Source organism: Centruroides vittatus, unplaced genomic scaffold (assembly GCF_030686945.1).
Source record: "Centruroides vittatus isolate TY-2023 unplaced genomic scaffold, ASM3068694v2 contig_753, whole genome shotgun sequence".
Taxonomy (NCBI): Eukaryota; Metazoa; Arthropoda; class Arachnida; order Scorpiones; family Buthidae; genus Centruroides; species Centruroides vittatus.
This window is the reverse complement of record NW_027122489.1, coordinates 70956-86458: the sequence shown is the minus strand read 5'-3', so window position 1 is coordinate 86458 and position 15503 is coordinate 70956. Positions and strand designations below refer to the sequence as shown.

Genomic DNA, 15503 nt, shown 5'->3' with positions numbered 1-15503 from the left:
TTATACGGCTTTAAATATCTTAAATTTATGATCAGTAATTTTAATAAATAAGAATAATTAGAGAATAATAACAATCTAATTTTACAGAATACACAAATAAAAATGCCCATAAAAGTAATTCAATCATTTAAAAACGATTTTTACTAATAAATATCGAAATATTTTACTCTCATTTCTATAAAAAAAAATCTCCAAATTTAAAAACTTTAATAAATACTTTTTAAACATTATATTCACATTATCATAAACCAATTTACAATATTAAAATTAGCAAAAGTAGAAAAAAAAATGGAAAATATTAAGAAAAAAGAGTCGAAATTGTTTCAGTTCAAGTCTTGTAGAGAATTCGATTGTTTTAATTAATTAAATTTAATTAATTACATTAATTGAATTTATTTTATAAGAAGGGAGAAAAACTACGACAATTTATAGAAGAATTTTGTGGCAGAGTTTAACAGATGCAGGAAAAGAAATAAAATCAATTCCGCAAACGAGCGGCACGAGACAAGAATGGGCACAAAGAGTGTTTACAATATCACTTGAAGCAGATCACTTTTTTCTTTTTCTTCTCTAAGCTTCGATTCGAAGATCGTTCCCGTGACTTTGAAAGTATGGGAGAGTCACAAATCCCCTATCCAATTATTCTAGGGGTCAAGATTTAGCGGTTGGTAGAAAGACCTTAATGTTGCAGCGTGGCAGACTGACATGTTTTGGACACCTGTTCTTTCACACGCCTCTACTGCCGATGACAATCATCCCTTCGGATCCAATCGCATCTTCTTCTATAAAATGTGAACCAAACTTTGTCCCGAAGAGAATCTAACATGACGCAGAGAGGTGAGTCCAGTAACTTTTCTATCAAGTATCATAATACAATTAGCTGTAAAATTTTAAATTAACATTATATTTATGATCATTTCTTTTATTGTACAATTAAAGAATAACTTATATTTACAGAATTTTAATAAGTTTTGATAAGTTTGATTCGATGTTTAAATCAAATAAGACTTTTGTTTTAAAGTTTGATGAGTTGAATACTTACTCGAGCTTAGTTAACACTGTATTTAGTAAGATTACAGTTAAGAATAAGCATTAAAACTATGAATTTTGTTAAAATTAACTATAATAAATAGTTTATCTACGAATTTGTACGTAGGCATGCGATAATCTAATACTTACAAGCGATTAACTCTTAAATGTTGCAAGTATCATTACGGATAAAAAAGCCTTTCGGTTGTAAAAAAAATTAATAGAAAATCATTTATAAAGCCTAAAAAGTGTGATTTATAGAATTTAAATGAAAATATACGAGGAGAATATTTATGAAAGTGTATATTTACTGAGAATTCGCGCATTGCATGTTCAAATTTCATGGACGAAGAGTAATCTGATAATAGATGAAAATCGGTATATTTCAATTAACAAAATTTTCAAATTTAATAAAAGTTCCTTGTCTTATAAAACACTTTCCTTACTTAGAAAACCTTCAGGTTATATACTATAATTCACCTCAAGTAACATTTTTTTGCAATAGAAGGAAAACACGATAGAGGAAAAATGTATAAAAGGCAAGTAAATGAGGGATAAAGTTTATATTAATAATAACTTAATGATTTAAAAAAAATCGTATAGGGGTATTTCCATTAATTATCAAAGATTTTATCTAGCTAATACAACTTTTACTCTTTAGAAACTTCTAAAATTTATTTTAGAATTTTCCCGGACAATAAATATTCTACAGTTTTTTTCTTCCAACATCAAAAAATATAAGCGAACATCTCGTATCAAGCAGCAATCATAACTTTTTTTATAGGCCAAGGTGGTATAAATCAATTGGGTGGTTCATTCGCTAATGGAAAACCACTGCCTTTCCACATCCGTTTTCGTATTCTGGAACTGGCTCTCTATGGTTATCGACCTTGTGACATCTCACGTCATCTTCTGGTATCTCATGGATGTGTTAGCAAAATTTTAGCTCGATTTGCCGAAACTGGATCTATTCTACCTGGAGCTATAGGTAAGTGCCGATTATTTTCCTCTTACATACAATTATTATCATACGAAATTATTTCGCAGACAATCTATCTCGATATGTTGTTTAATTCATATGCCAACTTGTTAAATACATTATCTTGTCTTTCAGAGAAAGTTAATAAAAAATATACTTAAATTTATCATTAAAAAGTTTCTTATAATTAGAATTTGTATTTATAAAGCTTTATTTTGCGACGTATCAATCGAAAATTCCAATTAATTTGTATAAAAATGTATACTAATTAGTAGAATTTTTTTTCTGTTATAAATTTGTATATGTAGAATATTTTTCACAATATTTTTAAATAAATATTATAATATTTAATTGATTAATTGCTGTTTTTTTGGCACAAGAATCTGTTAGGATAAAATTACTCCAGGTAAATAAATAAAAGTAAAGGCAAGACAAGAAAATAAAATGATCAGAATAATATAAAGGGCCAATTTATTAAATGAACTTGTAATTTTAAAGCCGATAAACATTGCTAATCATTAGAAAATTCCACAAATGCAAAAAGCATTTCGAGCAGAGCTTCCCAGCAGGGTCGATGTGCAAATTAGATACACTCTAGTACTGTAGATGAACATATAAAATTTTAATATTGTTTAATTATTTATTAAATACAATCATTTAAAAATCCTTCAAAATATTTTCACTATCACTTTCAAAACTTTCCAAATATATGACCTGTTTTAGAGTAATAAATATAATTTCGAAACATGGAGAAAGCTTCCAGAAAGCTGGAAACCTGTAAGAATTTATATCCTCCTTCAAAGATTACTTTTATATCAACATTACTAATTTTAAAGTACTGTTTTGTGGCATTATTGCATAGAGAATAGCATAAATTGAGTTATAATATTTAAGTACTTACCTAATCTAAAGCAAAGTTTCGAAAATATATTTTAAAAAATGACATTTTTACACAGAAAACTATTTACAAAATGCATAAAGCTATCACTTATAGTGAAATCTATGTGATGGATTTATGTGTTTATTGATAAATCCCTCGCTAATTTCTTAAATAAAACTTTATAATCCGAATTAATATTCGTTTTACGTAGATTTTTTTTAAAAATAATTCTTTTATTTGAATATTTAACATAATATTCAAAATATCTGATTATAATTAAAATGCCAAATATTCCAATAATTCAGTCCGGAATAATAAAAAGTATAAATTATTAATATTCAATTTTATCTTTAAAATATTTTAATAAATTACATTTATAATTATATAGGTTATTGATTAAAATTTAAATATTATATATTTATTTAATTTTTAATTAAATAGACTAAAGCGTAATTTAAAATTATAATTTAATTTCGTTTTAAGAATAGTTTAATTGTTGTTAAATTTGAAGTCGATTTAACATGCGAAATATATAATTAAAAATAAACATGAAATATTTAAAATAGCTTAAATTATAATAATTTCAGCATTTTAATTAATATTAAATTCTCTAATTAATAATTAATCAATGCATAATAATATAAAAGTGCCACATTATGCATAATAATTAAGTTATGTATAATATAACATAGGAATATGCAATTAAATTTATTAATTAAAAAAAATATAGGCTTATAAGGATTTATTAATTTTATAAATACAATTAATTTACAGTTTTGTATATTGGTTAATTTACAAATAGGAATCATACAATGTATAGGCATATTTAAATTATATAAAGGAGAAGATGGAGATTTTTCTCTCGGTTTAGAGAAAACTTAGGGGCTTGTAGTGGTTTTTATCCTAATAAATCAATGCTAAATTAATCTTTAAAACTGCTTTTTATGAATGAAAAAACATTCTAAGCATTTAATTTGTTCAAAAAAAGGGGGAAATGGCAAAGGGGATAAGAATGATAAGAAGAAAAGGGCCTCTCTCTACCGAGCCACATACGAACTTTCGAAGGCCTTGAATGACATTATTCTAAATTGTAGGAATTTATTCTGACCTTAATGTTTTCTAACGCTTATTTAAATATGTTCTGCAAGGATTTAACAATTATATAAAGGAATTTCGTCTAAATATTAATGAGACCCAATTCAAAATATTTTGATTTTTTTAATACAAAAAATTTAAAGTATTTCGTCTTTACTAAGATTTATCTTAAATTCAAATAAAAATTGAGATTTTAAAAACGAAAATATATCGAAATTAGCGACAATTCAAATGTATTCTAAGTGAATATTGTGTCAAGAATGGAATAAAATTTTAAAAATTTAGGTTAAAAGTCTATGCAGTGTGTTCTTGTCTTATTTAAGTTATTTAGCTTATATAGCTTATATTTATTGAATATTTTTAGTATAAATTTTAATATAAGTTACATAATTTTAAATTTTATGCTTAATTTTATGTAGAGTGTTTATTAAATTGACTTTTAACAAATGTCAATTTATAAAATGAATTATTAATACGCCTATAATTTTGAAATTATACTGAACTTTTATCTTTAAAATTATTAATTTTATTATAGTTTTAAATTTATCGTAGGCTTGTATTAAAATATAAGACAAAGTTTAGAAAATTTAAACTGTTTTCTGTAGCTTGAATTACAGTATGTTTCTCATTCCCTCATCCCTTCCTTTCTTCAGCCTAGACCTTGAGTAGGCTCTACTTATAATAATAATAATAATAATAACTTGAAGTATATGATCAAGGAAACGTTTTCGAAATGCTAAAAAAAATCATAAAAATTAAATAGTATTTAATAACTTTTTAAAGTAGAAAAACTTAAATACTTTAACTGAAGCACATATGAAGATACGAAAAATAAATTGCCAATTTAATTTTTAATTTTTAAAATAATTCATAGTTAAATTCTTTGAATGAAGAAAATACAGTAGCCAGCAGCGTAACACGATGTTATTCCTCTATAAAATATTGGACCGCGTAACGTTAATAATTCAGATAAGGTGATGCCTCGTGCGAGTATGTTAATACGTAACTCATGAAACGTTACTACGCGTGGGAGAGTGGTTTTTACTTAGGGATTGTACTTAGCTCATAAGAATTTGCAATTAGAATTTAGGGTTTTTCTATGGTATTTTAGGGTAGAGTCGTATTATTATTATTACTTTTTCTAGCGCAATTTATGTTATAGAGATGTTTTAAAAAGTTACATTAGTAGCAAATCTAAAATCTTACACCAGTTAACCAGTTTGCACGTAAAATATATATCGCATAACATTACGTTCGCGTAACGTTACGCAATTTTGCACTAATTTATAATGTTACGCGGGTGTTTACAATAAGAGTCATATTCAACGCAAGAATTCATAATTTCAAACTATTTCATTACACATTAAAATATATCAGTGTAATAAAATTATATTTTAACAATTTTTAATAAATATATTTTATATAAAAACCTCCGGACGACGGCCACTGACTGGGAACATAAAAATTGGCCGTTGTTCGGAGGTGATCGTTGTTTGAAGGTTATTTTGTATGCAAATTTTGTACGCCCCCTAAAAGAGTGGCCTCTGTTTAGAGGTTATCGTTATTATAGGTTAGACTGTCCTTCAATTATATATGATTCTATGAAGTTTAAAACTATATAAATTAATTTTCCTTATTAATTTAAAGAAAGTGATGTAATTGTATTTAAAATTAACATTTAATTACTATAAATGATTAAATTGATATAAATAATACATACATAAATAATTATTAATTATTATTACGTAATACAAACAAGTAATTATTTCTATATATTATCGCATATCTACTGAGATAATTGGAGTAATTATCATTTATAAAATGTTTATTTAATTACATAAACTTATTTTAAAAACTTAAGTGCACAGTATCTAATGCTATGATTTGAAAATAAAATAAGAAGATTTCTTTGCAAATTAATTTTTATTAATTAACTGATATTAAAAAAAAAATTAAAACATAAATTCGATTTCTCCTTAATATATATATATATGATAATTTTTATTTTATTTAATTTGTTATTTTGAGTATTAAAATTATATAAGTCTTTAAAATTGTTTCTAACCGCACCCATTTTCTTAAATTATGGGATTTCTCTCAAGTTGGAAAATATATAATTATTATTTCTATTTTTAATATACATTATCAGCAGGAACAATAAATTTCCTTAATTATTTTTATATTTTCAGAGGAAAATATCTTAACAAAGTTTAAAAATAATTCGATAAAATTCTCCTAGGAGATTTTTTTTTATTGCTAAGAAATTCATAAAAAATTTCTTTTAAATTTTCATTAATTTACTTTCATATTCTGGAAAGTAGCATATGAAATAATGGTTTAAGTCATAAAATTTTTTATTGAATATCCAAGCTTTTAATGAAAGCCTTCATCGTAGAATTATTCAAGTGTACGTAAAAGTGGCCTAAAAAAGACTTTTTTAAAATAAATTTTTGTTTTAAATAATTATTTTTATGTTCTTCGATCTTTACTTTGTGTCACAGTAAAGTAATTAGTCTAAACATTTAGAATTTAATTTCGTTTTACTTATGTAGTATGAATAATATGGACAACACTATTGACAACTCAAATAATACTTCTACGATGAATTGAATATCTAAATATTTAATTTGATTAATAAAACAACTTCTATCTGTTTTATCAGTAAACTAATTATATCATTCGTTTAATTTTAAAACGATAATTTAGGAGTTTAAAAATCTTGACATTGAATGAGGTCATCAACTGATATTTGCTCATCCTCTCGAATTTTCAGATAAAACATTTTTTCAAGATTAATTTATCGTTTTACTGATCAAAAACGAGAAGAAATATCTTTCTTCTGTGACATTTTTCTAACAATTAAAGACATAAAATACATTTTTAATGATTGAATAAATGACTTTCTAAACATTAATTATTTTTTTTTTGAAATTTGCTAATTATCAATGGAATAACTAAAGCAATTTAACATTACTTCTTACGTCAATATTTAGAGTCCAAAAATCCATTTTCTTAATTTGAACCCTTATCAAAATTCCTGCGAATGACTTAATTTCTTTTTAAATTACGCGTTTTTTGTTAAATAGTAAACGTCGCAAGTTTTATGATTATTTAATTATTTTATTTCTATTCATTTTCACGTCCGGTTTTTTCGTTAAATTCAGATTATCCCGAGAAATTTCCCGACATTTCCACCTACAATCATCCTGTAATTAATGTCATTTTAATTTCATTTTAATAACTTTAGTAATTATTTAAACGCTACTATTAATTTTTAATGTTATGTTTTAACGAAATACCAAAGAAATAGTTTATAAAGAAATAAAATTTCGAGTAATTTCGTTCAATATAATTTAAAACTTCGACAATTCATTTTCTTCGAAGTCAAAAAAAAAAAAAAAAAAAAAAAAATGTAAACACACATAACAAAAGGGATTTCAATTATTTTCTATAAAGGAGCTACCGGAAGAAAAAGAAAACACAACGTTTTTTAGCGATTTTTGCACTTTTCGATTGCTTATATTTCGGCAACTCCTTTGTAGAAAAATCTGAAATTTTTAACACTACCTAAGAAAACAATTATCTTTCGAACGAGATATTCAGAATTACTATAGGTCTTCGGGGGGCGAAGAAATCGACCCCTGAAAATCGTCAACTCTGATTCCCGTATATATAATCAGTGAGTGACTTTTTACTTGGCATGGAGTCATTTCCGCGACTCTCGATAACTTAACAAATTACTTTTCTTTTTGAAACTAATTTTTTATAGATAAAAATATTTACCATCTCTGTACATCACACTTTTCCTTTAGCAATAGAGTCGTGCAAATCATCTATTAATTGCTTTCAGGGAAAAGTTTTGAATTGAAATAATGTGACTTCGGGTTTGCATCAGTAGTTCTTATATAGTTATTGGAGTCTTCTGCCCCTCAGGTTTCCATATTTGGTCTCGTCTTCTATCTATCTAACTCCGTTCTTGAGATTAAGGAAAGACAGACAGATGGACAGACAGTGGAAATTTATAGGTCTAAAATTTTTTAAATTGCAGCCCAAAAATATAGAATATAACTTTATATTATTTCAGATTTTAATTAAATATTACTGGTGTATTAAGTACACGGGTCAATCTGCGTCATAATTAGAATGCTTGAAGTGTTAATTAAATGTAAATTATAATTAATGCCATTTAATTATATGCTAATTAAATGTAAATAAATCTTACCTATTTTTTTTTTTACAATTCTTACAAGAAGTATTGGTCTTGTTCCAATTACAAATGAAGTATCAATTTGCAATGTAATTGTTTCATTTTATGTATTCAATGCATAACCTACACACGAGGTTTTTGGGAATTAAAAAAGTTAAATTAAATGAAAAGGGTATATTATATATAACTTGAACTGCCATTACCTTTAAGTTTTCTGATTTACATAAAATTACTAATAGGAATGATTAGGAGTGACTTAATTATTTTAAAAATATTACTCTCCCCATCTCTTCAATATATAGTGATCTTTATATCTAATTTCCATGAAAATTATAATTAATAACACAACAATTTTTATGTAAAGGAATTTCATTAAAAAATAGTTCTTTTTTAAAGTTTTAGAGTTGGGGACATATCAATTTCTTAAAACTACTGTATTTTATCATTATATACAATTGAGAAAAGTAGACTTAATTGGTTTTTATTCTATCAAAATTCATTAAAAAACATTTAAAAAACGTTTATATCGGAAATGGGAGTAATTTTTGAAAAAAATTTCGAAACAAATACGTTAATTTTTTGGTAAACTAAATATTTGTACGAGTAAGAATAATTTCATAACTTGGAAGCTTTTTGAGATGTGACCTCCATTTCCGTAATATCTCCTGAACCAGTAGTCCGATTCTCCGGAAAATTTTAGAAATATTTCCCCTCTAATATACAAACCACCCTGAAAAATTTTAGAATTTTTTGACAAAAGGCACGTGAGTTATTAAGCTTCAAAAGGGTGAACAAAATCATGCCTGCCCAAATACACACACTAACATCCATACATACAGAAACCTCCCAACTCTTTTTGCATTCTTTGCTTTAATTTTAGATCTAAATACTATTAAATAATTTTCATTTTTATTGATACTTATGCATTTTACTCATTATTATGTCGCTGACGATAGAATTTCGTTGTTTGAATAATAATTGATTTAATGATGACCGTCACTTTTTCACTTGTGTTAAATGTTATCATACTAGAAATGAAGTATTTTTTCTCTAATTATAACCTTCACGAGTTATTAAAGGAAGCTTGAATGATGTCTGTGACGTTTAGGAATGGTTTCTCATAGGTTTAATTATTTCATTAAATTAAATCATGTTAATTACTACATTTAATGCATTTTTACATTACATATTTTTGTTTTTAACAAATGCTAATTAAATTTATCGAATATTGCGGAATTAATAAATGATTTTATTTTATATGAATGTTAATGTTAAAAATATGAAGAGATTTTACATTGAGTTATAGAGTAAAGAATTAAAGACGAAGAGATTTTAGTTATATAAAATGTTTGCAAAATTGTATTATTTTTACTCTACTTTCTATAAATTATTCTATGTGCTTCTTGCATGAAAACAAAACCATTATTTTTATATTTAAATCATTTATGCTACCAATCCCACGCGGGTCAGGTCTTCTATAATAGACAAAATTCAATCTCAATGCCGTGGTTCACCCATTGACAAATTGATCAATCTGTCAGTATTTCCTAACAATAACTCAACAGATATTTTTTTCATTCACAATCAGGACTGTCACAAACTTGTACAGGACATTGAAAATACTATGAATTTTTAGGGGAAGAATCACTAAGATCCCTAAGTTTTTCCGACCTAGTTCCACTCCCCTCTCTACTTTTAATTACGTCAACGGTAAAAATGTTTTTCTCATTCAGAAAAGCATTTCGAAATTGATCCGGAAGTTAGAAATATCAAACATTTTAGTATTCGAGTTACGATTACATAATCAGCAATGGCGTTATAGCTTCATGGGGCCCAGCGAATTTGAATTAGGGGGACCCATGTACAGTGTTGACTTCAAGCATTTTTCTTCGAGGGAATTTTTTGGGGAAATATTTTCTTATAAAAGATGAGTTTGAGGTACCCTGTTGGCGGGGGCTGCAAGCAATTGTCCTTTTTGCCCATAGGATAATGATAATCAGGAGGTTTTTTGTTGTCAACAAGTTAATATTTAGTTCGAATGATAAACAGAAAAAGTCACACTTACTACGCAAACAGAACCGCTATAGTTTAAATGCTATCGTCCCATGTCGTGACATCATTACTAAACAGCCTTCCTATTGGCATAATTTTTTTATCGTTTTGCTTTCCGCAAAAGTTCTGTCAACTTGGTTGGCTTCTACGGTAAAGTGACATCATCTTACGTTTCCGTTGTCTGTTTCGCATGCTAGTACTAGGCCTTACATTTGAATCTTCGCATACTGCAGATTATTTTTTCGATATTGTCCTTTTAGTCTATGTGAAAGCTTACGTATCTTCCTCGATGATAATTTCCTTGTAGTTCTCAAATTTCTTGCCAAGAGACAATACCGTATCCTTAGAAGATACCAATCGGGAGGAGCAAGATCTGAGCGATAAGTTGGACGAAACAGGAAGTTTTGTCATGGCCCTCTCGGGCATGCGTTGTGTGTGGCCTTGCATTGTCCCGGTAAAGAAGCATTTTTATCATATCTTTGTGAAGACGGAACCCTCTTTTAACTCGTTTTTCAAATAATTTTTAAAGTCAGTTATTTACGTAGTTTTTTTCAAAGTCTCAATACAGACATCTGGGTTGGTTAGTTGACCACTTGGCAATACAACTATCACGACTACCCAAAACTCTGTTGAAAAGTTTAGAAAAGTAAAATATACTTCTGCAACCATTCGTTGTAAACTTTTACAGAAACAACACTTTACAAACTTCGTTTTATTTCCTTAAATCATAATGGAAACTTGATATTATTGTTATACTAAAAAGGAATTTCATCTTCTGATTAAAGACTAAACACGAGATTAACCTCTGTATGGCGAAAATTCATGTAGCTTTTGTAATACTAATTTTTTTTCTTCCATCATTCGATGCAAAGTATTTATTGTGGAGTTCAGAAATATTATTACTATTCAAGTATTCAAATACAGTTAAACCTGTGTGAATTGAAATCGCACTGTACCGAATATGTTTTCCGGTTTAGCAGGTTTCCGTTTTGAACAGGTTCTGCTGTACTTAAAATTACAGTTTTTATAGTTGAAAGGAAATATTCTTAGTGTTAATATATAATTCTGGCACAGTACAGAAAGTTTTCCATCTACAAATTGTACCCATTTCTCAATCATCCTTGATTTCAATACAAACTCGCATATCTAATTATTTTTTCAGTGTGTTTAATCTATAAATTGTTCGTATTTGGAACAGTTTTATCATTAACGTATACGTTTTATTGGTCAATGCACTGAGTGGTATTTTATGCTGAATCGTCTTGTTTGTATTCACTTAATTCTAATGCAGCTTATGTCTTTTATTTTCTGAGACAGTTTATTTGCAGTACAGGTTTGACAACAACAGAAATTTGTAATGTCTGGTTTATTCATGATGAATAATTTTTGAAATTTCTCCATTTCCGTGTTTGTAGTATTTACTTTAAAACAAACAGTTGCAGTATTATATTAATTGTGTTATCATTTTGGAAATGAAATTTAATGAAATTTTAAACCTTAGACTTTGTTAAATAAATACGGAATAAATAGGTTAACGTGGTCTTAGAATTATGATTTATTTATTTTTAAATAATCTAATTAATTACAAACGATTTTTTACACCTAATTTGCTAAACTTAATAGTAATTATTATTATTTAAAATATTTTAAAATAGCTGCGTATGCCCGGGTTTCTCGGGCTTTTGAACGGGTGGGAGATTGGTGAGGTTGAATTGGAAGAGGGTGATTAAAATAATAATGATCTCAATATTTACAATAATGAAACTGCAAACACAAAAAATTACTCAGGCTAAAATTAACAGGGGGGGTGAGACCTGACATGTTTGTCCCATAGGATTAACATTGTATATTTGTCACTTCGCCACGTCTGGACCATTGCACCTTCCTCAAATATCTCTTCAGCGGCATCGTCTACACCAGGCCTGGCCAACCCAAATTGTTTCGCGGGCCACTTTGATCACGCGTAACATTACGGTGGGCCCCAATTTAGGCAAACACGCTTTTAAAATAGTAAAACAAATACAAAATGAATAAGATTTTATTGTTATACCAAGAGTTCGTACTCGCTCTTGCGCATTATAACAATGACATATGCAAATTTTCATTTATTGAATTGTTTTGGTATACACATAACGGGAAACAAAAGTTTTAATAAATATATAATATCGCTTAGCGGGCCACACAATTTAACGTGACTGGCCGCGGGTTGGCCAGGCCTGGTCTACACTCTACAGGATAAGAGCTTTAATTTGATACCTAAACCATATTTAAACCCCTGTCGTTTACTCAAACTAAGTCGAACAAACTGAAACCCTTTTTCAATTATCAATAATACATAAATTTTAGAAACATTAAATTTAATAACTGAGATAATTTTAAAATTTGAATTAATTTCATATTATTTTAAATTCTAGAATATATTTACACACATAATCAAATAAAAGTTTTTTAGTTTGTAATAAAAGATATAATTTAAAGTAAGAGATATATTTTTATGAATTTCCACTTATTTAATTATATAAACGGCCACATCAAGGTAATAATAAAACACGCAAAAAACAATTAAAATTTAATATAGGCCTATCTGTTTTTACTTTCGCAATTTATAAAAATTGATTGCAAATATCTTAATAAATTTTAACTATAAACACAAATTTAAGTCTTAAATAACGAATATTTCAAATAAAATATTAATTTAAATTAATAAATTTATATTTCTATATATATTTAATTATTATTAATACTGTAATTTATATGTACATTCATTTTTGTCTATATATTTAATAATTAATAAGGATTAAAATGTTGTATATAATATATAGACATTGTAAATAATCTGTATATCGTATATATTAAGAAATATAAGATTCATTGCGAATGCTATTGCATAATATTAATATATTATAGACTATATAGTCTATATACAGTTATTAATAAACAGGGCCTCCCAGAGAGTAACGGGGGCCTGGGGCAAATATATATATATGGGTCCTGTAGCAAATTGAATTATTATATTAAAGTAAATAAAAGTAAAAAAAAATAATATGAATAATTATGTGAATGCAATTGTTATTGGAATACTAAATATACAGTCAAAATTCTGAATAGGCGAGAACACAAAAACTGGCCCTTGTTCGGAGATGGCTGTTATTTGAAGGTTATTTTGTATGAAATTTTATTTAAAAAAGGATCTGAAATGGCCGCCGTTTAGAGGTGGCCGTTATTATAGGTTCGACTGTATTTGAACAGTTTACACAACTTTATTTCATGATTTTATGTAACGTAAGCCCATAATAATATGTTAGCACTTTATAGTATACATGTCATCTCTGATATTCCTGTAGCCAAATCTTTTCATGCAAATCACACTTAATTCTTTCTCGACTCGTTTTGCAAGAGAAAACTTGTCCATTCTCTGCCAATCAAGATTTCAGCAGCATCTTCAAAATATTCATTTATTAGTTTAGAAAATAAACAATACTATTGTGTAAATATTACTATATTTAAACAGCATTGAAAGAAAAATAAAAGCATATTTTAAAATTCCTATTCTAAAAATATATTTCATACCGATTTTATAACATTATCGATAGAAACACATAAATAATTTCGTACTTTATGACATTAACTTAAATACCGTAATATATTCGTTTTTATTGAATGTTTCGATTTATTGTTATTTTGTATCATCTTAAATTTTGTATTCTCTCTTTCTGCAGTAATTATCCTATAAATTTATTATTATTTCATTCTATATAAGAGGGATGACTAAATCTCACCATATGACTCTATAAGAAATACACGAGAGCCGCATTCCCCAGTGCAGGGATGGCGAACCTTTTTGAGTCCGCGTGCCATATTGTAAGCATACTTAGCTTTAAAGATGTTAATGCGTGCCAAAGTCTTAGACTCCTAATAATGATATTTAAAGAAATTAAACGAATACCCTTTAATTCGAATAAATGTCAAAAATCTGATTGAAAAAATGGATGATCAGGTGATAAACAGAAAGAAAGATTAAAAAAAAAAAAAACAAAAATCATATGATACATTACGTGCCAGATGATTTCTCTTACGTGCCACTTTGGGCACGCGTGTCATAAGTTCGCCATCCCTGCCCTATTGGAATACCTATTGGCGAGTTGTGTTATAAAATACTATAGTTATCAGTATTCTATAATAAATATCATTGTTATTTTACTTTATTAATACTTAACTGACTGGCTGGGTAAAAATTTAACTCCTTTGACTTTATGAATGTACCCTAAACATTTGAGAATTACACTTACAACCTCTGTACATATTACCCTACGCAATAGTCTGAAAACTTACAAAAATATCATAACATATAAGTGTAGTAATATGTATCAAGTATTATAAAAAGCAATTGTATAAATATATGGCGGCTGGCGAACTACAGTTTGGCCTACTGTGGCTGTATGATAATAATGATAATACCCACATTATTTATTCCGTATGAGTAAATCTAAGTAATTCAAAAAAGAAATGTCATACCATTTGCTCACACACTCCCCCAAAATATTGTAATAATAAATATGTGTTTATCAGTTAAAATGCCATTTGACTTATACATTACAGTATAAAGTTCATTTTTGTTTTTCGTCTAACTTTTCAAATTGTTTAAAATATTTATAAGAATTTTAATATGCTGTATATATATATATACGTAAATAAAATCTAAATGTATACGCGTAATAATAATAATTATTATTTTAATTACGAAAAACCATTATAAAAATAATTCTTCTCTCATATTTTGATTCTAATTTTAGGAGGAAGCAAACCTCGGGTTTCAACTCCATTAGTAATCAGTAAGATAAGACAGTATAAAGCCGAAAATAGCGCCCTATTCGCTTGGGAAATCAGAGAACGTCTCCTGTACGAAGGAGTATGTCCTACAGATTCCGTTCCTAGTGTATCTTCCATTAACAGGATACTTCGAAGGTCTTTCAGGAGTTCTCCTGATAATTCTGTACAAAATGAACATGGAAAAGTTATTAAGACTGAACCTTCGCGAAGAACATTCCTGATTAAAGATATATTAGATTTACCTTCATCGCCTAAAAAAGAATCTAAGTAGATAAGATAAACGTAAAATAATGTAACTTATGTTGATTAAATCTATGATGTTGTAGAATTATATTATTTATTAGACACGTGATTTTATCATTTTGAAGTAATATTTTGTTGTTTAATAGTCTTTAATCAGTTTTAAAATCTCAAAAAAATGTCTGAAATTA

The 15503-nt window shown here is 27.2% G+C and overlaps 1 protein-coding gene across 1 annotated transcript; it reads left to right on the top strand.

Annotated features, from left to right (window-relative positions):
* The first annotated feature begins 523 nt into the window (after positions 1–523).
* On the top strand, positions 524–15343 carry LOC136981331 (paired box protein Pax-1-like). The gene is made up of 3 exons (XM_067277648.1): positions 524–837; positions 1814–2017; positions 15036–15343. Exons 1-3 carry the CDS (start codon positions 825–827, stop codon positions 15341–15343), a joined length of 525 nt encoding a protein of 174 aa, XP_067133749.1. The 5' UTR covers positions 524–824.
* Positions 15344–15503: the final 160 nt, after the last annotated feature.

What these genes read in the sequence shown, in the direction of transcription:
- LOC136981331 (XM_067277648.1), top strand. An exon ending in TATTCTACCTGGAGCTATAG is followed by an intron (nt 2,018 to 15,035) that starts GTAAGTGCCGAT and finishes TTCTAATTTTAG; the next exon opens with GAGGAAGCAAACCTCGGGTT.